The sequence below is a fragment of the Engraulis encrasicolus genome, chromosome 9, assembly GCF_034702125.1.
Source record: "Engraulis encrasicolus isolate BLACKSEA-1 chromosome 9, IST_EnEncr_1.0, whole genome shotgun sequence".
NCBI lineage: Eukaryota > Metazoa > Chordata > Actinopteri > Clupeiformes > Engraulidae > Engraulis > Engraulis encrasicolus.
The window spans coordinates 15,458,279-15,480,148 of NC_085865.1; the positions used below are offsets into that span (position 1 = coordinate 15,458,279).

General features: G+C 41.8%; 1 protein-coding gene across 1 annotated transcript in view; it reads right to left on the minus strand.

Moving 5' to 3' along the window:
• LOC134456119 (contactin-associated protein-like 2) overlaps positions 1-21,870 on the minus strand; it is a 293,385-nt gene that overhangs the window by 14,110 nt on the left and 257,405 nt on the right. Inside the window, exon 16 of the mRNA XM_063207552.1 lies at positions 6,913-7,083. Within this exon, the coding sequence (XP_063063622.1) occupies positions 6,913-7,083 (171 nt within the window). The remainder of the gene's footprint in view (positions 1-6,912; positions 7,084-21,870) is intronic.

Genomic DNA, 21,870 nt, shown 5'->3' on the forward strand with positions numbered 1-21,870 from the left:
ACTACAAGCTAGCTCTCAAAGCAATGCCTAATTTGCAGCAGGCACATTATATGCAATAATGCCACAAATGATGCCACATACAGCAAGCTTTCACAAAGAGGAAAGTGTGCAAGCATGTAAGCAAGCTTGTAGGCAAGCTTGTAGGCAAACAAGTGCTATGCTGTGCCATGCAGGCCAACCAGCAGGCAGGCAAGCAACTGAAGTGTTGATAGTCCAGATTTATATACAGGTGCAAGAGTACCATGTGACCAGAGTCATCAGGCCCTTGGCAGGTGACGCCCGTAATTGAATAATGGCATAACAGCCCTACTCAGGTGAGGCCAGGCACTGATTAGCAGATTGGTTTAGATGGGGCTGCTTGTTGCAAGAGTGTTACAAGTTCTTAAAATGTTTCAGCCATTCACACTTTCATCATTATCAAAATGCATGTGCTACTCACACTTTGCTGCATCAAGCACTTTTTAGGTATTGTAGTTTCCTTAGAAATTGTTTCATCATGCTTGATAGTATCAGATAATCTTTAACCAGTCAGAATGACTTCAGTTCTTCAGGTGGTATTGAAGTTTGATGGTGATCACGGACAAGTGGAGGATGAATGGGTTTCAATGGTGCTGCCTAAAATAACTTGTTATTTTCTAGAGATGCACCGGATCCGGTTCCGGTTCCGGATCCGTCAGGATAATAGAGTTTTTCACAGGATCCGGGTCCGGCAGGATCTTAAGCAGTGGATCCGGTATCCGGCATGTTACCTAAAAAGCAGGGTCTGGGGCATGTCTAGCCTAGGCTTTTCAGTCTTTCACAACCCCAATCACTGCATGGAGTGAAATCCCTTTGGAAGCGGCTATTGCAGGCAGTGTGGCAATAAGCCAATGAGTCTAAAAAATAGTTTGCGCCAACGTAATAAAAAGGGCCCACGTGTGCGAGTAGACTATATGTTTCAACCCTTTTGTAGGATCCGGTATCCGGTTCCGGATCCGGCAGGATCTTAAGAAGTGGATCTGGTATCCGGCAGGATCCTAAAAATCAGGATCCGGTGCATCTCTAGTTTTTTCCACAACGGCGAATACTGCTATTGTGCAGTACTTACTGTTTATGCTCAATATGTGACTCAAAGTAATATTTTCACAGTAGTTGTCTGTTTTTTCGAAAAACAGTAGAATGCTGTTGCAGAATTGCCGTAAATAAACAGCTATTTGTTACAGTGTGTATAAAGAACCCTTTAAAGGCCAACTTCCGATAAAACACAGTTTTACTCACTCCTTTTGAAGATCGGACGGTCACCCCAAGTTAAACTCACTTGCAAGGCTCTCATAGCGGTGCGTCACCTCGCCTGGCTGTGTTTCCCGGTGTTTCCCAATTTACATAAATAATGCAGAGAAATGAGCGAATCACGAAAGCCTTTCTGTGTTTCGTCATGTCGAAAGAAGGCGTTGCCCACAAAGGTTTATGTCGACCCATTTTTCTAAAAACATGTCGAGTAATTTTTTTCTGCTTGTTTTCAATACAAGCAATGTCTGGTGGCCCGAAATCTAGCTTAGCTTAGCTATCAGCTGGTTGCTACTCTCAGGTACACACACAGCACAAAGCCTCATCCATACAGCAAGCCCACTCTGGTTACTCCGTGCCTACAGCTCGCCTAGGGGTCGCTGTCGAAAGAGCACAGCCCTGAATGGAGCATGCACGCCTCCGTTGGCGCCCCTATAGTGCAGTACCACCCGGAGAAGTGGCGACTCTGTTTCCCATTACATTCTATCCAAGAACAGGAGGACTGAGCCAATCAGAGACGCATTTCCACGAGAGCAGGAAGAGTGAGCCAATCAGAGACGCATTTCCACGAGAAACACGGAACACCCTCTCGTTTCTCCACAAGCCACATTGCTGGCTTGCAAAAACGGCTTGAAACAAAGCAACCAGAACGTTTTTTAAAACGGGACCAACGCGTAACACATTCAATAACAATGGGGAACACAGCAATATTAATCAAATGACGTTGAGAGGCCATCTTTAAGAATAACTAAAGCCATGTGCAGTAGGGGGCTATGTGTCATAGAAAGGGATATCACTGGTTATTGCGAGCTACAGTATTTAGTAAATCTGTAATAATCTACTCCTGTGTCACCTGATTGTCATCGACTTTCAAATCTCTTCGGTGTTGCGTCACTAGGAGAACATTTCCAACAGCCATCAAAAACCAAACTGACTATCACCACGAACAGAGACAAAGCATGTGACTTTTCTGCTGACATTTGGAGTTATTCAGCAAATCTGTAACCTGCTTCTGGGGTCTCCTTGTTATTACAGGCCAAGTGTAGTGTTTGTTGGTGGTCCTGGAAACATTTGCAACAATCGTGCGTTTTCAGGGGGGCACACTGACTTTCAGCACCATGGAGAGAGACATGTGCCTTTTCAGTGGACATGTTGAGTTGTTTCGCAGAATTGTACACAATCTGCTCCTGAGGTCTTTGTCTAATGACAGGCCAAATGTAGTGTTTATTGATGGTCTTCACTGCCTTTTCAGAATACACAATAATTATACAGTACATTGTCAGTTATTTGGCAAAACTGCAAGGATACACCCAAGTGTAGCAATGAGAGTGAAAAGAGTGTTGGTGGCCTTCGGAAGAGAGGGCCAAATCCCCTACTAGGAAGAACGCCTCTACATCCGCATCCATGGCTCACTGACATCCAGACCCCACAGAGAGTCACAACTAGGGATGTAAATAAAATTGAAATGTATCGATGTATCGGCCGCCGATTTAATCGAATCGCATCGTATCGTGGGGCATTCTTAAGAATAAAAAAAAAAACGAATCGCTGCCCCCTGTGCAATGCCCTAGCTCCATAACACAATAGTAGTGGAAAAGTAATTGGAAAAAATGAAATCGAACCGAATCGCATCGTACCGTGGGGAATTCTTAAGTATTGAAAAAAATCAAATCCCTGATTTAAGAAATCGATAGCGTATCGTATTGTCATGAAGGCTGTGATTTACACCCCTAGTCACAACACAGGGACTTTTGAGGGAAATGACTGCTAAGCCTTTTTGGAGGGACATAATCGTGAGTTATTTGGGGAACTCTGATCTGCTCCTGTGGTCTGCTCCCTGTGCCAGGCACTGTGCAGTCATCAGCATGGCAGCTCATTGGTGGCCTTGGGAACATTTAGAACACAGCAAAACAACACACTGGCTGTCAGCATAATGGCAAGACACAAAGCACAGACATTTTCAGTTGGCATAACTGTCAAAAAGGAATGTGATGTGGTCTGATTCCTGGGCCGGAATGTGTGTAGTTCCCAGTGTGACAGTTTGCTGTTCGTCTTTGGAATGGAGAGTCACGAGCGTGGATGACACACCTGTAGGAAGAATGAGGGGGCCTTTCCAATGGATGCGTTCTTGCATGGTGGAAAACGGTATGCTGTGAATTTGATGTATTCCTAATGGTCTGTGTAGTCATCAGCAGGGCTCTAAATTAACTTTTTTCATCACTGGCCAAAATGGCTAGTAGATGTTAATCTTACCAACCAAACACACACTCACTAATGGGTCAAACTGGCTTGTACATTGGTGTTTTCTACCAGCCAAACTTAAGTTTCACCAGCATTTGACTGGTTGGCTGGTGTTAATTTAGGACCCTGGTCATCAGTGTGATTATAAGTGAACCAGGAGGCAGGCACACACAACAGAGCTGGAGCAGTGAGCATTCTTGCAAATGAGTTCTTGTCGATTGAAATGTTAAGGGAGGAAAACATGCAGAAAATCACGAGGATGGGAGTGAGGTGTCCTTGCAGTTGTTTAACAGACTTCAAACTTAGACACGCTTCTTTACAAAAGTTAAGGGAGAAAATGCTTACAGCGAAAAGAGGAAAAAAAAGAAGGACGGTAAGAAAGATGAAAGTCCTTGGGCTGAAACATTTATTTTCCACTTATTTCAATATTTTCTGCTTGAGGCCACACAAGGTGTTCGGTGGGTAAAAGACACAGTAAGAGAGATATAACCTAGAGCAGTTTTTCCCAACCTTTTTTGTCTCGTGTACCCCCTAAGCCTTTTTATTGTACCATGAGTACCCCCTAACTCATGTTTTACATCGCCTTTTCTATTGCAGTGTGACTATGCTCCATGCATTTGTTAAAATTACATTTTTCCAAGTACCCCCTGCAGTGTGCTCGCGTACCCCTAGTGGTACACGTACCCCTGGTTGGGAAACACTGACCTAGAGGACTGGAGGAAGACATTTTGGAGAGAAGGTGGAGAGACAGTAAGCTCTATATTACAGTTTCTCAAAGATTTCACAGTGGGGACTATTTTTCATCCTTTCTACACATCCAACGTGAGGCTAGTAGAGCTGTGTACTGTAAATACATAGTGCTGCAGCCCTTGGTACGAGAATAAATATGCAGGGTGTATGCAGGGTTGTAAAAAGTATTAAATTTAAATTTAATGGCATTAAAAGTTGTAAATTTCCTCAAGAGGTATTATTTTTGGAAAAACAAGGTATTTTTTTTTAGTTACACCATTTTGATACAAAAAAATCTTTGTTTATTCACCGTTTATCACAGTTTTTTCATACACCAGTGATTCGCGCAACAGTAGCCACCTGACCTAGTTCATAGCAGAGTCGTGCCGTAGGTCTATGCCGTAGAAAGCAGACTGACAGTACTCTGGAATCGCACTGCTCCCTTTCGGACGTCGAAAGTGTAATGTAATACTAAGTTAATGTTAAGAAATAACAAAAGATGTCTTGTTTATACTGGCATCGGAATGTCGTGATGGTTGTAAAAACAATCTTAAGGTAGTGAAAAAGGGTATTAAATGGTAGTAAATTTGACTTCAAGATTGATGTATATACCCTGATATGACATATTGTTGTATGTTGCATAGACAGCTTAATAACCTTAAAAACAAACTGTTGCTGACATTTCAACTTTTGCCCTAATTTCAGTCTCCTGAGGAAGTCCAATATGGCTGCCATGCATAGGCCATGTGCTTTTAACCAGTGTCATAATATGACATTAAATGGTTTTTATATAGGCTAGTTTTTTAAAACCATCAAGAATGTCTGCTAATTCCCTTATCCAACGGAATAGTGGAAAAAGTACTTGGGATTTGGTGTGAACAGTTCACACTTGCTGCAGGGACCCAGGGAAAGACTGCCCTAAACAATTTCAGTCAGCGCTCAAAAAACTACCTCTGACATTTGAACTTGTAACTTGTTTAGGAGTGTGGTGTTGCAGGGACAGGCTGGAGATAAAATTGAACGCACACATGCATGCACACAGGCACACAGACATACACATACGCACATGCACACGCACACGCACACACAGTCTCCTAGTCTTCATCTAGCAGCGATTGCAGGAGAGACAGATGTAAATCAAGTATGTAGTAGGCTTCACTCAGGTTTCTTGATAACTTTTAAGGGTGCTGTCCCAAATGAATACTTCGAATCAAAGAAAAGGGGGGCGCACCTTACATCAATTTTTTCTTCTTTATTTTTGTGCAAAAATAAAGAAGAAAAAAATGATGCAAGGAGAGACCGATGTGCCATGTGCCACATTTGTGCCATTCCCACATTCAGGAGCCACTGAAGGTTTCCCCTTCTGATGCATAATTCTCCCCTTCACTGCAAAAAGGGGGAAGTTTGTGTGTCTGAGTGTAGGAGTGTGTGTGAGTGTGTGTTTGTGTGTGTGTGTGTAAGTGTGTGTGTTTGTGTGTGTGTGTGTGTGTGTGTGTGTGTGTGTGTGTGTGTGCGCGCGCACGCGCAAGCACGCACGCACGCACGCACGCATGCACGCACACGCACACACACACACACACACACACACACAAACACAAACAGGGCTCAGGGGTTACTGCGCAGAAAAGATTTGACTATGTCCCTGCCTGCGTCTCATGATTGTCTGTCGAATGGTGAGCTTGGCGCATAAGTCATCCGTAAGCCATCATTATAAAGTCTAGGCCCTCTTATCACACATATGCATGTACGTATGCACGAAATCGCACAACGCCATAGCTAGGCCCTAATCTTTTTGGATAAGGATAGTATGTGTGTGTGTGTGTGTGTGTGTGTGTGTGTGTGTGTGTGTGTGTGTGTGTGTGTGTGTGTGTGTGTGTGTGTGTGTGTGTGTGTGTGTGTGTGTGTGTGTGTGTGTGCGTGAGTGTGTGTGTGTGCGTGTGTGTGTGTTCGCGTCTGTATCTTTGTGCCTGTGTGTGCATACGAGACTGAGACACCGAAGTTGAACTCAGGAGAACTCAGGAGAATGCAACAGCAAGCAGAAAAGGAAACAAAAGAAAGAGACACATATCTGAGTAGGAAAGAGAAATACAGTAGCATGAGCATGTCTCGAGAGCATGGAGTATGCAAAATACTATATTTCTGAAGAGGTACAGGATGGCACACATTTCCCCACCACCACTCTACAGAAGAATAGATATTGCCCTGAATTCAGAAACTTACACAATGCCCTAAAACTACCACTCTCTCTGGGACACACAGCATTTGCACAACTAGCTTTTAAATACATAAAAGTCCTGCAACATTTGAGAGTGAATATATCCATATAGCTATCCATCAGTGATGCACTTACAGTATAGATTCTGTTTTTGTTGACTTGTGAATTTTATCATGATCATGACTATTCATGGCATTGCTTTCCCCTTGTAAAGCGAGGAAGGAAAGGTGAGAGGAGGAGAGGAGGAGAGGAGGAGAGGAGGAAATGACGAAGTGAAGAGTGGGCAGGAGTAGAGGATGAGGAGATGCATGAGGTGGAGAAGAGGAGGAATTCGGAAGGTGTGAGAGGAGAAAAAGAAGGATAAGAAGGGTGTTTGGGTTTTAAGGCAGGTAAGGTAGATGGTGTATGTGGGTGATGAAAAAGATATTGCAAGGTGACCGAGAATGGCTTTTGGCACTCACACTTCAGTTCCAGGCGTATGAAGTCTGAGTTGCCGAGGTTCTCGAGGAAGACTCCGTGGGGGGCGGAGGTCTTGAAGTAGAAGGAGATGTCAGCACTCGTCTCCCCCTGGAAGGTGGAGAAGTGCAGGTAGGACGAGGGCGTGCTGAAGGAGGCAGCGTTCCAGTAATTACCTGTGGAGGAAGACAACACAACATGCACACACACATGTATGAATATAACACACAACACTGATTCTTGAGAAAGTAGCTAAAACAGATTGTAATGTTGACTGAAAAAAAACAAAGTGAATTACAAAATTATATGGTATATCCTCGTAGACTAAGGTCTTGGCTTTTCAGAAATGCACAAGGCCAATCTCCCCATTTTGTATTTTTTTCAGAAATCAGGCTTTTCTCCGATCATACCTTGTTTTTTGTCAACACCGTCAGACACAATTAAAAGTAATTAAAATTGTATTGATTTGGTTGCATATGTATCTGGAGTTTTTAAGTGATCATGTGTATTTTTTGGTTCACACATATGCCTTTAAATGTTGAAAATTAACTTTTGTTCTATTTTAATACTGTTTCATGTGTTCTAATTTTAAAATATGTACCGTCATACGATGCTTACTTAACGCCTAAATAAAACAAACAATTTTTTATAATTTCACAAATATTCGTGTAGGCTTAAATTGGCTATTACTTTGATAATTCAACAACTCCTAAAGAAAATGTTGTAAGCACATTCATTTAAAATGTCCAAAACTTCTTACGGTGGTGACTTAAGAACTGACGGTGGTGACAGTAATCTGAGAGTGGTGAAAGTGGCCTAATTAGTACCTGCATTTAGCAAAATAAATAGCCCTCTCAAGTCAATGGCATCTTGCATTAACACTTTATTTTTGTGTGTGCACAGTATGTTTGTGCATCTGTTTTTTCTTCATTAGTTAGATTCTCTAGGAAGTAGGCCACTGGTTCTTGAAAATGTGGCAAAACAGGTTTTAAGTTGTTCAAATCCAAAATATAGAGGTGTATTATCATAGATGTAGGTCTTGGCTGTGCAGTGAATGTATTGCCCAAGCTCCCCGTTTAACACTTTTCATAAAATGGGCTCTTTCTCGTTTTGCCAACAGCGGCAGACAGAATTAGAAGTAAACACATATGTTTACTGTATAAAAGTGAATTACTTTAACAATTCAACATAACTGTAGATACTTATTGTATGCATATTCTTAAAAGATGTCAAAAACATGTGTTTTTTGGTGAACTCCATCAGATGTCACCACCGTCAGGTTTTCTGACAAAAAAAACTCCAAATGCACCTCAGTGGTGGCTAGAGTATCATTTTGGATCACAATTATTACTAACATGCCTAGTAATGTTTCATTAACCAGCACAATTTAGTAAAATATGGAACAAGATGATGAGCGGAACAAAATCTGACGGTGGTGACATCTGACGGTGTGAGACAAAAAAACACTCTTTTACATATTATGCATTGTTTGTTCACATTAGCCATTTCATTTTCGCTCTGTTTCTTAGGTGCTTCATACCTCTTCTGAAAAAGTATATATTAATTAACATTAATGTAATATAATACTATTAAAACCCCCGACGGTGTTGACAGTTTATGGTTGGGACAGTACCAGTGTCCAAACAAATTAACAAATTGAGGACAAAATAGTAAACTTACAGGAGCTTCAGTGATGGGGAAGTATGCAGTAGAGCTAAAGGTTTGAAAAGGGGTCCTCAGTAATGAAAATGACCTTGTGTATAGACTGATTTTATTGTCTTTTAGAAAAAATCTGACGGTGGTGACCAATATCCTGGACACATTTTGAGCAATCAGAAAATAATAGTAAATATTTTTTTACATGCACTATGTGCACATCTGTAGAACCACTTTAATATGGTCTTCCAAATCATGCTGATATAGGTCAATTCTGTTAGTGATTTTTGTATTTCAAGTCAATTGAAATGATGATGCCAGTCCTTGGGACAGGCGTTTTTAGAGGATGTGGACAGGTTTATAGCCATGAAAAGTAATAAAATTACACTTAAATATTTCAAACAACTGTGTATTTGTGTAACAGACCCCTTAGCCATTACCTTACCTTACCATTACCTATTCATTTTGTTCGTGAAAATGTAGTTGATTTTCAACAGAATTAGCATTTTACTGCTGGGACATGTTTTTGCCAAACTTTCAAGAATCAGTGACAACACACACACATAAGACACACACACACACACACACACACACACACACACACACACACACACACACACACACACACACACACACACACACACACACACACACACACACACACAAGCACGCACGCAAACAAACTTTGGATACACACACAAATTATACACGCAAAATCACACCACACAGAGAGTTCAGTTCGTTCACCGGCACAGATTGACACCGTTTTCTTCAAGTCAGTTGAGGCAATGAAGTCAAACTTCTAACTTCCCATTCAGTCCCCGAGACTACAACAACAAATATGAGAGATGCCTTCTGGACTCACGACTCCTCTGCTCTGGCTGAAACAACTTAAAGTGGAGAAAAAGATGAAAATATTTGGGGAAAAAAGAAAGGATAAAAACCTTGAGAGGTTACAGAGCCTTCTGACAGAAACAAACAAATCGAACCAACAACATTGACAAAAGCATGGCATTTAACCTTTCAGTGCCATCTCATGATTGTCCGTCTGGTAGCTGATGGCTATGAAGCTTGAAGCCAGACACAAGCCAGAAATACAGAGAGCTAGTATATACCGTAGGGAGAATGACGGTGATATTAGCAGAGAGAGAGAGGGGGGGAGAGAAAGAGAAAGAGCTAGATAGATAGATAGATAGATAGATAGATAGATAGATAGAGAGAGAGAGAGAGAGAGAGAGAGAGAGAGAGAGAGAGAGAGAGAGAGAGAGAGAGAGAGAGAGAGAGAGAGAGAGAGAGAGAGAGAGAGAGAGAGAGAGAGAGAGATGGGGAGAGCAGTCAGTCAGAGAGTCAGTGTGAGGAGGTGATTACCCCCTCCTCACGCGCTACGCTGGGAACTCCAACTTCTAATCAACCAATCAGAGAGTGGCAACTCAATGCATTTGGACACGTATGGTCAAAATCATTTGAGCTGATAGAAAGCCAATAGAAACTAAAATAATCATTCATGACAACAAAGGTATACAAAAGAGCATCTCTGAACGCACAGCACGTCTAAACTTGAGGCAAATGGGCTACAGCAGTAGAAAACCACACGAGTGCCTCTTCTGTCAGAAGAAGAACAGGAAACTGAGGCAATTTGCACAGGCTTACCAAAATCGAGTAGAATTCAGAAAAAAAAACATTGCCTTTACTTCTTCTGAGACACTGGCATGGTAGGGTCAGTATTTGGTGTCAACAATATAAAAACATGGATACATCCTGCCTGGTGGGAGCAGGAGAGAGGAGGGGGAGAGGAAGAGAGGAGGGGAACACAAGAGGCTTATCAGGGAGGCCCAGGAGTTTGTATGGAGACACTGTTTATGTACTCCACACGACCGCTGGGGCTTCAGCTCACTTCTCACACGGACGGATGCACGGACGCAGGCACGTTGTGACTGGATCATTTGTTTTGCATATTCTCTAACACAAAATTACTTCGTCATAACTGTCATAACTGTTTGATATTTTGTTTATGATGAGGGAGACACAGAGCACTGTCTGATATACTTTGTATTGTACAAACAGTTAAGTTTTAATTTAAGGGAATTTTAAGCTACATACACATACAGGTATACTGTAGCCATGTAACCGTATTTGGTATAGGGTCTAGGCTATATTTTACGTGTATACATGTACAGATAATAAGGTGTACCTTTGTTACCTCATGTAGTATTAATTCAACACTTAGAGAGTAGGACCAACTAGACATTTTGTTTAAGCGTTAAATTCAACTAAGTGTTGAAGCAAAGCCATGAGTGTTGACTAGCAATTGCCGGTAAACCCCAGAGTGGCATGGAAAAAAATGAACAAGAAGACTGTCTCTTGCACATGTTCCGGCAGCAATGCCATCGTCAAGGGCCAAATATGTGTGAGTGTATTATAAGGTCTAATTTTCAATAAAATCTGTTCGGAGGGAAGGAAAGCAAGTAAGCATCTGTTGCCTGTTCTTCAGGTTCATTTTGATGTGTGAAGGAATTATGACTGCAGTGGGCGATAGGCAGAAATTAGCCAGCACGCCTGTGGGAAAAGGCTTGAAAAACATATGTGCCATATTTTCACAATTACCTGGCATTTATTTCCATCAGGTATTTCCATCAAGTAATACATAACTGCCATCATTTCTGCTATATTATACAATTAATGCACCTGGCATTGAAATACAAACTCATAAACCCACAAAAATACAGTATATTATGCCATTACTAACATTCATAATTCTTAACAGTGCAGTCCACTTCTTTAATGGAGCTTTAATGTGAGTTATACTGCCACTTGTTTATCGAATCTATTAGAGAGCAAGAACTAATGACTATGGAACAGCTCTGCCAAGCTCACAGATGCCTGAACTTGGCTCTGTCCTATGTGACTGCTGTGAAAACAAGCCAACATGCATGCACATCGCTCCACTACAACACAAGGCATTTTGGATGACTATCTTATTACATCGCCATTCAGACGGAGACACGCTTCCCTATAGTCCAAGTCTGGCTTTTGTTTGCCAAATGGTGAGAGGGATTTGGATACTGCCACCCGTCTGCAGATGCCAACTCGTGTAAATGAAATCTGAGGGGATCTAGAGTGATATGGATGGCATCCACTCCTACTCTCAGTGTGCATCCCAATATGTGACCTTGCCTCCTCCACTTGTGCTTGTCTCCTCGTCCCGCCTCCTAGCCCCTCCTCCGTGGAGAAAACGATAAAGTTTCCCAGCTGTCAGCCTCGCCACAACAACTTTTGAGGGACTGTTTTTCATTCACCATCCCAATTGCAAATGATAAAAAGACTTTACAATTGAGCTTTTGCAAGATATTGAAATATAATGCCTTTGTCAGTGATGTCATCATGACGAGAAGCAAGTGGAGGAGGCAAGTGGAGGAGGCAAGGTCACATATTAAAATGCACTCTCAGTTCCAGGATGGCAGTGTGGAATATGAGAGAGAAGGCCTTAGCTGTGGGTCCTCTCTTAAAGGTACAGTATCACAATCTACAAACCCCAACTCCGATGAAGTTGGGACGTTTGGTAAACAGTGAATAAAATCAAAATGCTATCATTTTCAAAACATTCAATCTATTCATTAGATGGAGAATAGTGAAAAGACAACATATTAAGTGTTAAAACCGAGAAAAAATATTGTTTTGGGGGACATATGTACTCATTTCTAATTTGATAAATCCAACACGTCTCAAAAGAGTTGGGACGGGGATCAGTGAAATTTAGTAAACATCCAAATAAGATAAAACAACAAAGAAGAACATTTCAAAATGAATTGCACTGACGGACAATATACGTGTCCAGGTATAAGATCATCACAGAGAGGCTGAGTCACTCAGAATTAAAGATGCAAAGGGAATAATTACCATAGTTATTACATACATTTTTGAATTCCCTTTGATTTACCACGATTGAGTGTATATAAGACATATTTTTGTTAATAAAATCATTGTATAGGTTCATGACATCATGAAATATATATTGGCTGTAGTCTCACTCTAATTCCTGGAGTGCTAGAGCTATTGAAAATTAACCATATTAAGAATGCTTAATGTGTGCAAATGATACAGGGGTGTAACATTCTCCTAAGCACCTGAGCTCACTTGAAATAGACCCAGAAGACATGGGAAACTGTCCTTTGCTTACAGAAGTCAGCAGAAGTTGTAGAAGTCCATTCTTTTTGACAATAATAGAACATGGCACATCCTGTGCTACAGTGAAAATGGACCATCCAACTTGTGTTAGTGCTAGCTTCAAAAGTCAGCCTCCATGATGGCATGCGGGTGCAGTAGTGCATTGGTTAAGATGTTCTCAATCATCTGTAGAGTTAAATACAGTGCTGAATGGTATAAATGGGTTTTAAACAGCATGAAAAGCCACTCATGCATTATATTTTGAAGGGAGATCTTCGATTACTGCCACATGGTAAGGTCAAATTGCATCCTCTACTAAGTTTTAACAGTTTGGCTCCATCATAAGGACCAGCAGGTGATACAATGGTGGGCTTTTGGTCAAGACCTGTCACACTGTAAGCACTACAGAAAGGAAAACATTGCAAAACATGACAAGGAATACACCCACCATTTAAGCTGGTGAAATCATTTCCAAGATAGGAATTAACACTGTTTTTTATATAAAATCATCTCATCGGTTAATGTATTTAACTGTTAAGTGTTGTCTTTTGTTTTGTTTTTAGTCTTCCTCGACATTTGCTGCCATTTATTGTCCCCGTCCCAACTCTTTTGAGACGTGTTGGATTTATCAAATTAGAAATGAGTACATATGTCCCCCAAAACAATATTTTTTCTCGGTTTTAACACTTAATATGTTGTCTTTTCACTATTCTCCATCTAATGAATAGATTGAATGTTTTGAAAATGATAGCATTTTGATTTTATTCACTGTTTACCAAACGTCCCAACTTCATCGGAGTTGGGGTTTGTACTTTCACCAGATCTATCAAAATACTCTAAATTGGTCCTAAGCCCAGCTCATCACTAGCCTGGCTCTCATCTCATGCAGACCCTTCGTGCTTTGTGCAGCTTTGTTAAACTTTGTGAGCTCGCACTTGGGTCTGGAAATCTTAGACGGGCCCGAAGGAACCAGATATTTCACAGCCTGTCTAATCAGAATCGCGGGGCGGGGTATACACAAGTCAGTGATTGAGGTAGTACTGATTCAAAAAAAGGCACGTGAATTCTCCAGTCAGGTTCGAGCTGTTTTGAACACACGCACGCCTTTCCAGAGCTAAGCGATTGACAATATTCCAGATGGTTGGTAACATCACCGCGTGAGAACCAGCTTAGCTTCCAATATACTTCCTGGGAACAATTCTGGAGAAGTGAGTATGATGACACGTCCTCCCAACTGCAGTACATATAATCCCTCAGTGCTCACCAGTGCTCTCATTTAGGCACAGCCCAGATGCTATTTGGCTAGGAGGCTCAGCGATCCTACTGTAATAGCCCTCACTTTCAAATAGAAAACAAATAGGAGTGTATAGCACAATTTAGCATGATTGCAACTAAGTATGTAAAAGCCACAAGAAAGTCACGTTTCTCCTTTAAGGATTTAGGTTTTTGCAACATCTTGTTGTGGACAGAGAGAGATAGATAGAGAGAGAGAGAGAGAGAGAGAGAGAGAGAGAGAGAGAGAGAAAGAGAGAGAGAGAGAGAGAGAACAGAGGCAGAGACAGAGACAAAGAGTATTGAAGAGTATTGTCCTGAGAATACGTAGGGGTCAAATGGCGACAATTCGCTGCTGCTGTGGTGCTGATTTTGCAGTGCCAACTGCCTGATGGACCAGAACAGACTGAGCTGTTGTGATTGGTCAGATACTGAGCCTGTGCCAACTGTCCACATCAGCATCTTCATTACAGTTTTTCTCAATTGGTTTTGTACATTTCTCACAACAGAATAATGATTCTCAAAAGTCTTTGTTCAATTGTGACTTCCTGGTGTTACCTGTGCACATGGTCAAATCAGTTTCTCATTGTTTTCGGCATATAGCAAATGCTCTCGTCCACCATGCCATGGCTGTGTACAATTCTCAGTGATTTCATACATTATCAATTGCTTTTGTCATATCACTCAAAAAGCTGTGTCACTGAATGCATGAAACTATCTCAATCTTATCTGATCAATGTAATATAAAACTGAATTTACAACATTTCCCATCCAATCTAAACAGCATTTCGCTTCAGAAAAGATCCTCAAGAGTGTACTATTCAATTGACAACATGAGAAATTGATTTGACTAGCTTGTCCATACACTATGACACAATGACTAACCATTCTGCTGGCGCTGATACGTTCATTGACACAAAAAACTTGGTTTTGAAAGACAAATAAGGGTTTTGAGCAAGAGACTCGGTTTTGCAGGTTATCCACCGTGTTTTGCCATTTGTTAAAGCTGTTTTGGGAATGAATATTCTGTTTTGCAAATTGCGAGAGAGATTCGAGAAATGAACAAAACCAATTGAGAAATACTGTAAGAGTCTGAGTGAGTGAGTAACACTGCTTTTTACACACACACACACACACACACACACACACACACACACACACACACACACACACACACACACACACACACACACACACACACACACACACACACACACACAGGAAGTGGGTTTCTGATGAGAACACACACAAGTCAAGAGCAGGGAGGAGGGGGAGAGGAGGGGGAGAGGAGTAGCCTAGAAATCTAGACGCCCCTAGCGACCGCAAATTGAATTTGCTCCCGGGGGCAGTCTAGCGGACCCCGGTCGTTTTGCGAGGCTGAAAGTTATCCGATGACAGGGCCAATCAAATCGCGAGGGGGCCGGGCTACCTAGTAAACAGGAAACTTTCTAAGAAGAAGCATGGTGTCCGTCCGTGCTACGTACAGCACGAAAGTGTTTACTTAATTTAAAAAGCCTGGATGATAATACATTTCGTGGCTGACATGGATTGATGTAATAATACACCATGAACTTATGGGGCACAAATAGATCTCAACACATTACCATTTGATCATTCGATGTTTTAAACTAGCTCGGTAAGCTAAGTTGAGCATTTTACAGAACCAGATAGTCACACGTTATTATCAGACCACTACTGTAGGTGTAGAATGAAATTGCTGCCCCAATTTCTAACAAGACACATGCCATTAAAAACGAGACATTTGGGAGCTTTGGAAGTCTTTGAGTAGCTTACTAAATAGATGGGAATGACACCGAGTCTACCAAGCTAGTGGCTAGCTAACCTGTCGTCAACAACACAGACCTAGGTATCCAGGTTAGGGTTAGTCTTAGAAAAAAAAAAAACTAGGGTTAGAAACAAAAAACTAACATCAAAAAGATAACTAGCTCCGTTATATGGCGGTGGGATCGATAGTCTGGCTAGTGGGAGCGAGCTGACCGGGGAGCGTCCTGCGTTGGGAGCGACAATCCGGGAAAGTTATGGGTAGCTGGCTAGCTAACGCCGAACATGCCATGTTGACAACAATCATAAATATAACCATTTAACAAGCCCCAAATTGCTCGACATTTTTCTGATTGATCAAGGAGGGTCATGTGGTTGAAAACGAGGCATTTTTGAACTGTATAAGTGAAAACACGATTTATTAGGAAACTTGTTTGTGGCTGTGGTCATCACACGAATTCACTGCTACACTGTAAAACCTTATAAGTTGAGTTTACTTACAAAAACCCAGAAAAGTGGTTGCCCTAGAAAAACTAAGTAATTATGAATGATTAAACTTACAATCTTTTGTGACCTCAACTGTTGTATATACTCATTATATGTAAAAGTTTAAGTTAAATGTACTTAAGTCCAAATTGATTAAACCTACCATCTTCCACAGTAGTAACTGTTATCTATAGTTATTGTATGCAAAATTCCCAGTTTAATGTACTAAATTCCCAGTCGATTAAACTTACCATCATTCGTAAGATTAACTGTAATGAATTATTTTATTTAGAATTGGCCACACCACAGTTAGTTACTGTCACCCTACCCACACTACCATGATCCCGCCCCTCCATTCATCACCACAAAAGAGGTAGCTACCATGTTATTGTGGCACCTCCCATTCCTCACCATGACTGAGACAACTGTGGCATGGAACCAGTGCATCACACTGCTCTCTTGTATTAATAGACCAAACTATCCATAACCACTGAGAAATTCAAGTTTCTACAGTATGTGCAATATTATTACCATTTAATTATTGTAATCTCCTGGATGATAGTACATTAACCAGTGTGCATAGAATACTCTAGTTGAGCATAATTAGACAATCCTGAAATGTCAAGTAAGCAACACACCAAAAAGGATACCTGCTACCACAATACTCACTACCAACTAAATACCTAGCCAGCCAACAAACCAGTCCACCAGCCAACCAAAAGAGTCAGTTGTCAGCTAGCCAGCCAAAGAGCCGGCTAATCAACTAACACTCAGTTAGTCAGCCAACTAACCAACAAACAAGTCAGTTGTATGGCTAGCCAGCTAACAAACCAGCCATACAGTCAACCAAAAGAGTCAGTTAGCCAGCCAACCAGCTGGCCAACAAACAGTCAGTTGGTCGGTCAGTTAGCTCACTAACCAACAAGCCGGACAGAGAGCCAGCGAACCAGTCATTTAGGCAAGCAACTCAAGCATTGTGACAGTCTAAGTTTTTATAGAGGTGAAAGTTAACCATGTGACCAGAGTAATCAGGCATGTGGCAGCTGCAGGTAGTAATTCAATGAACTTGTAACAGTCCTATGTACTCAAGTGAGGGCAGGTACTAATTGACAGGTTGATTGGGCACTACCATTGTTCCTGGTTGATGGTAGGCAATGTCAATTATGTCATGCAGCATTTGACTTTCAATTGTGCAATGGCACTTCACAAGATAGCCTAATTTTACTAGGTGGCAATATTCTGATTTAAAATTGGATGCTGCAGCGTGGCCATATTGTCAGTTGAAATTTGAAACGATCTGTTAACATGAAACACACTGCAGGAATACATTCAACTGCCCACATCTGGGTAGAGGCCAGTTGGTGCAGCCTGAAGAAAAAGAGGCGGGGTCATAACCAAAACTTGTGAATTTAATCCATTCAACTAAAACATATTCATCTGAACAACTATTTCCTCAAATAAGTTGTCAATACTCAGTATTCTTCAGAAATGCCATCAAACTTCTATTTTTTAGTGCATTTTAATTAGTCTTGGTAAGTACATTTGATGTCTGGGTTTACAGTGTACGACGGCTGGAAGTTGCCGCTTCACCTACAAAGAGGCCCTCGCTAGTGGCTAGCTAACCTGTCGTCAATAACAGAGCAAGGTATCCAGCCTTGTATTATATGCCTGCCCCAAATTCTAATAAGATCCATGTCATTAAAAACGAGACATTTGGGAGCTTTGAAAGTCTGTAAGTCGCTTACTAAATAGATGGGAATGACACCTGGTCTACCGACCTAGCGGCTAGCCATGTATTAGTTATGGGTATACAGCTAGCTAGCTAACACCGAACATGCCATGTTGACAACAATCATAAATATAACCATTTAACAAGCCCCAAAATGCTCGACATTTCGCTGATTGATCAAGGAGGGCCATGTGGTTGAAAACGATGCATTTTTGAACTGTATAAGTGAAAACACGATTTATTAGGAAACTTGTTTGTGGCTGTGGTCATCACACGAATTCACTGCTACGACGGCTCGAAATTGCCGCTTCAACTACAAAGGGGCGTGTCGCGTGTACGAGACAGCTGTGACGTTACACAGAAGTGTGTGGGGATTGGTTGTTTGCCATCCAATTGCGTGACGTTGAGTGCTGAAGCAACCGTTTATCCCTCCCACACTGCTGCCCAGCTCTCCTAGACCCTGGTACAGCTTTTTGCTGTACGGGTCTGGCTGCGCTAGGCTAGGAGAGGAGGGGGAGAGGAGGGGAAGAGGAGGAAGAGAGGAGCAGGAGAGAGGAGGGGGAGAGGAAGAGAGGAGGAGAGTAGAGGAGAATAAGAGGAGCAGGAGAGAGGAGGGGGAGAGGAAGAGAGGATGAGAGGGGGAGAAGAGGAGCAGGAGAGAGTCCTCGTCCAAAAAGGACAAATTGTTTGCAATTAGAAATTAAAGGTTCTTATATGGTAACTCATTACTGTGTTGTCCTCGCTTCATCCTGTTTACTAAAGTGGTCCTGACACCTTAGAATTAATGCCGTTTTCCAAATCTTCATAATTAGCTCATTTGCATCTGCCAGAAATAAATTACAAATTAATGCAAATCAATGTCTTTTTTCACAGTCATAGTTAGGAATGGAAATCAATATGAATTCCTCAGATTCCTCAGATTAAGCATTCCAGTCATTACGAAGTCTTACAAAGAGGCAGGAATGATGCCAAAAATGCATCAAAAAATGCTTTCCTCTCAAAATGTTTTTCAGCGGTCTCAGTTTCCACAGTCTTCCTCTCCTTACTCTCTGCTGCATTCAAAAGGGGCCTTGTTACATTCCATCTCACTACACTTCACTGGCACACTGATCCACAGGGACATACCTATTTAGCTGCAGGGTATGTCATGTAAAATGAGGTGCCTTGCAAGGGCATTTCAGCCATGGTGCAGGTTATGCCTTCTCCACACCGATATGCCTGCACAGGGTATGGGAATAGAATATTGGCATAACTATAACGGGCCCCTGGTGCGACTGCACCTGTTGAACCTGTCACCATAGCCAAACAGAACTTCATAAAATCTTTGTTGTGAAGGAATATGTCTCAGCTATAGTCAGTTATCAAAACTGCACACATTTCCTCAGTGAAAGTCAACTTTGATGTCCTTGTATTAGATGTAAATATCCTAATATCGTGTTAGCCTCTGACTTGCACCAGAGCCCGTGAGTGGGGTGCATTTCTCAAAAGCGTAGTTGCCAACTACGGTAGCTACTTTGTTGGTTACAATGCAATTTCTCATTGGCAACTACCCAAGTAGCTAACTGCTAACAACTATGCTTTCAAGAAATGCACTCGAGACTTGTTACGCCACTGGGTTACATCCTGTGACCTACTGATCCCAAGACTAACTTTAACTACTATAGGCCACAGCTGCTTGGTCAGAGTCGAGGGCCACCCAATAAACTCAACTCCTGTTCCTTTGGGAAGTATTTGGGTGGGCAAAAGCCTGGTACATCCGATTTCTCACAACTCAACTCCTTTGAGTCCCTATAACTGCAAAGTTGATGGAAGCTGCCCTTGTCTGATTTGCAACTGTCTGCTCTTACAGTAGCCTAATGACCTGTGTGCTCTGTATCAATGTTTGCTGGAGGGAGTAGGTAACTGTACTGTACTGTTTGGAGGTAGGGTGCGCACATCCACAGGTAGTTGTCCAGGTGCCAGACAAAAGGTAGTAGGTAGTGTGATGAAGCGGTCTGCACACTGTGTATTAACTCCAAAAATACTTTATTTCATTTTAACATATGGCAACGTTTCGATCCAACAGAGGGATCTTCCTCAGTTGGATCGAAACGTTGCCATATGTTAAAATGAAATAAAGTATTTTTGGAGTTAATACACAGTGTGCAGACCGCTTCATCACACAACTGTACTGTACTGAACATGATGAAGTATTTTGAAGGGGCAAGGCTATGGGCTCAGCAGGACTGAAAAGCTGGGATGGTTTTAGTGTTTCTTGTCATGACATCCTATTTGTCAAGATAGTCCAGGTGAGTGAAAGGAACAGAGTGAGAGACTGTGAGATGGGAAAGAAAAATGAGAGAAAGAGCAATGAAGAGGAGAGAAGAGACGAGAAGAGAAGAGGAGAGAAGAGAAGAGAAGAGAAGAGAAGAGAAGAGAAGAGAAGAGAAGAGAAGAGAAGAGAAGAGAAGAGAAGAGAAGAGAAGAGAAGAGAAGAGAAGAGAAGAGAAAGCAGCTAAAGTGTGTATTGAGTGTACTGACTGATACAAACATTGAATTGGTAGCAGGCAATAAAATGAGAAACTATGCATATTTTGTTGCATGCTGATACACAATATAACAGATGCATTGAACAAAATGAGCATCTGCTGGATGAAACCAGACAGATTCCATATGAAGAGTTTAAATTAGCAATGCAAACAAACGAGTACTCACAAAAGATACCCAGAGTTGCTTAATCTATGTTTAATAAATAAATAAATAAATAAACAATGCCTTTGCTGAGTGAAGCCCTATACTTCCCTGCACCATGTAAAACAGACGGGCCCATCTGCAGTGAGAGGCTACACCGTTACGCTTCTTTTTCTGTTCGATTTCAGTGACGTAGAATACACACATTCTATCTACTCAGGTGTGTATAATGTATCCAGTGACCCTCGCCAACGACACCAGGGTATTGTGGAGGCGGTGCGAAATACCAAAAAGGCTTTTTAAGACGGCCTTAACAATAAACAAAATGCAGTTTCACGGTGCATTTGCAAAGATGGGATTCTGGGTGACAGCAATACAATATCTAGTGCATGAGAACAGAGAGGGAAAAAAATCACTTTCAATAAATATAAAAGGGGACTGTGCTGGTCCCTTTGAGCCCAGGAGTCAAAAAAGGTGCAGAGAGAGAGAGAGAGAGACAGAGAGAGAGAGAGAGAGAGAGAGAGATGGAGAGAGAGAGAGATGGAGAGAGAGAGAAGATAGTGTGAGCAGATAGAGATAGAATATAGTGTGTGTCTGTGTGTGTGAGTGTCATGAATCCTCCATGTGTGTCAGTCAGTTGGCAGGCCCAGTATGAGCCATGATGAGGCATGATGGTGCGTAGCGCGCACGCACGCACGCACGCACGCACGCACGCACGCACGCACGCACGCACCAGGGGTGATAGTGAAAAAAAATCCTGAGCCTGAACTTTTCCCCCTGCTCTAACGACGACGACAAGATACTGCATAGTGACGTAACGTAGGCCTATTTTGACACATTATTTAAACATTTAATAGCCTGTGTATGACCATTATTCAAGCCTGATAGTAGAAGAAAACCCTAAACTTGTAACACTTTCTGATATAAGAATAACCTAATGGCTAATTATTATCAATGTTTTTATTTTTGCAAACTCTGTCACTCAAATCAGGCATGGAGCCTGAATACTATCAGCCCTGACGCACGCACGCACGCACGCACACACACACACACACACACACACACACACACACACACACACACACACACACACACACACAGACTTATAGATCACTCTGAGGGCAGCAGAAAGTCTATGACGAAACCTGTTTACCAGAGCGGAATCCCTTTGCTGTCCCATCTGTCATTTACTGGTGATGTGTCG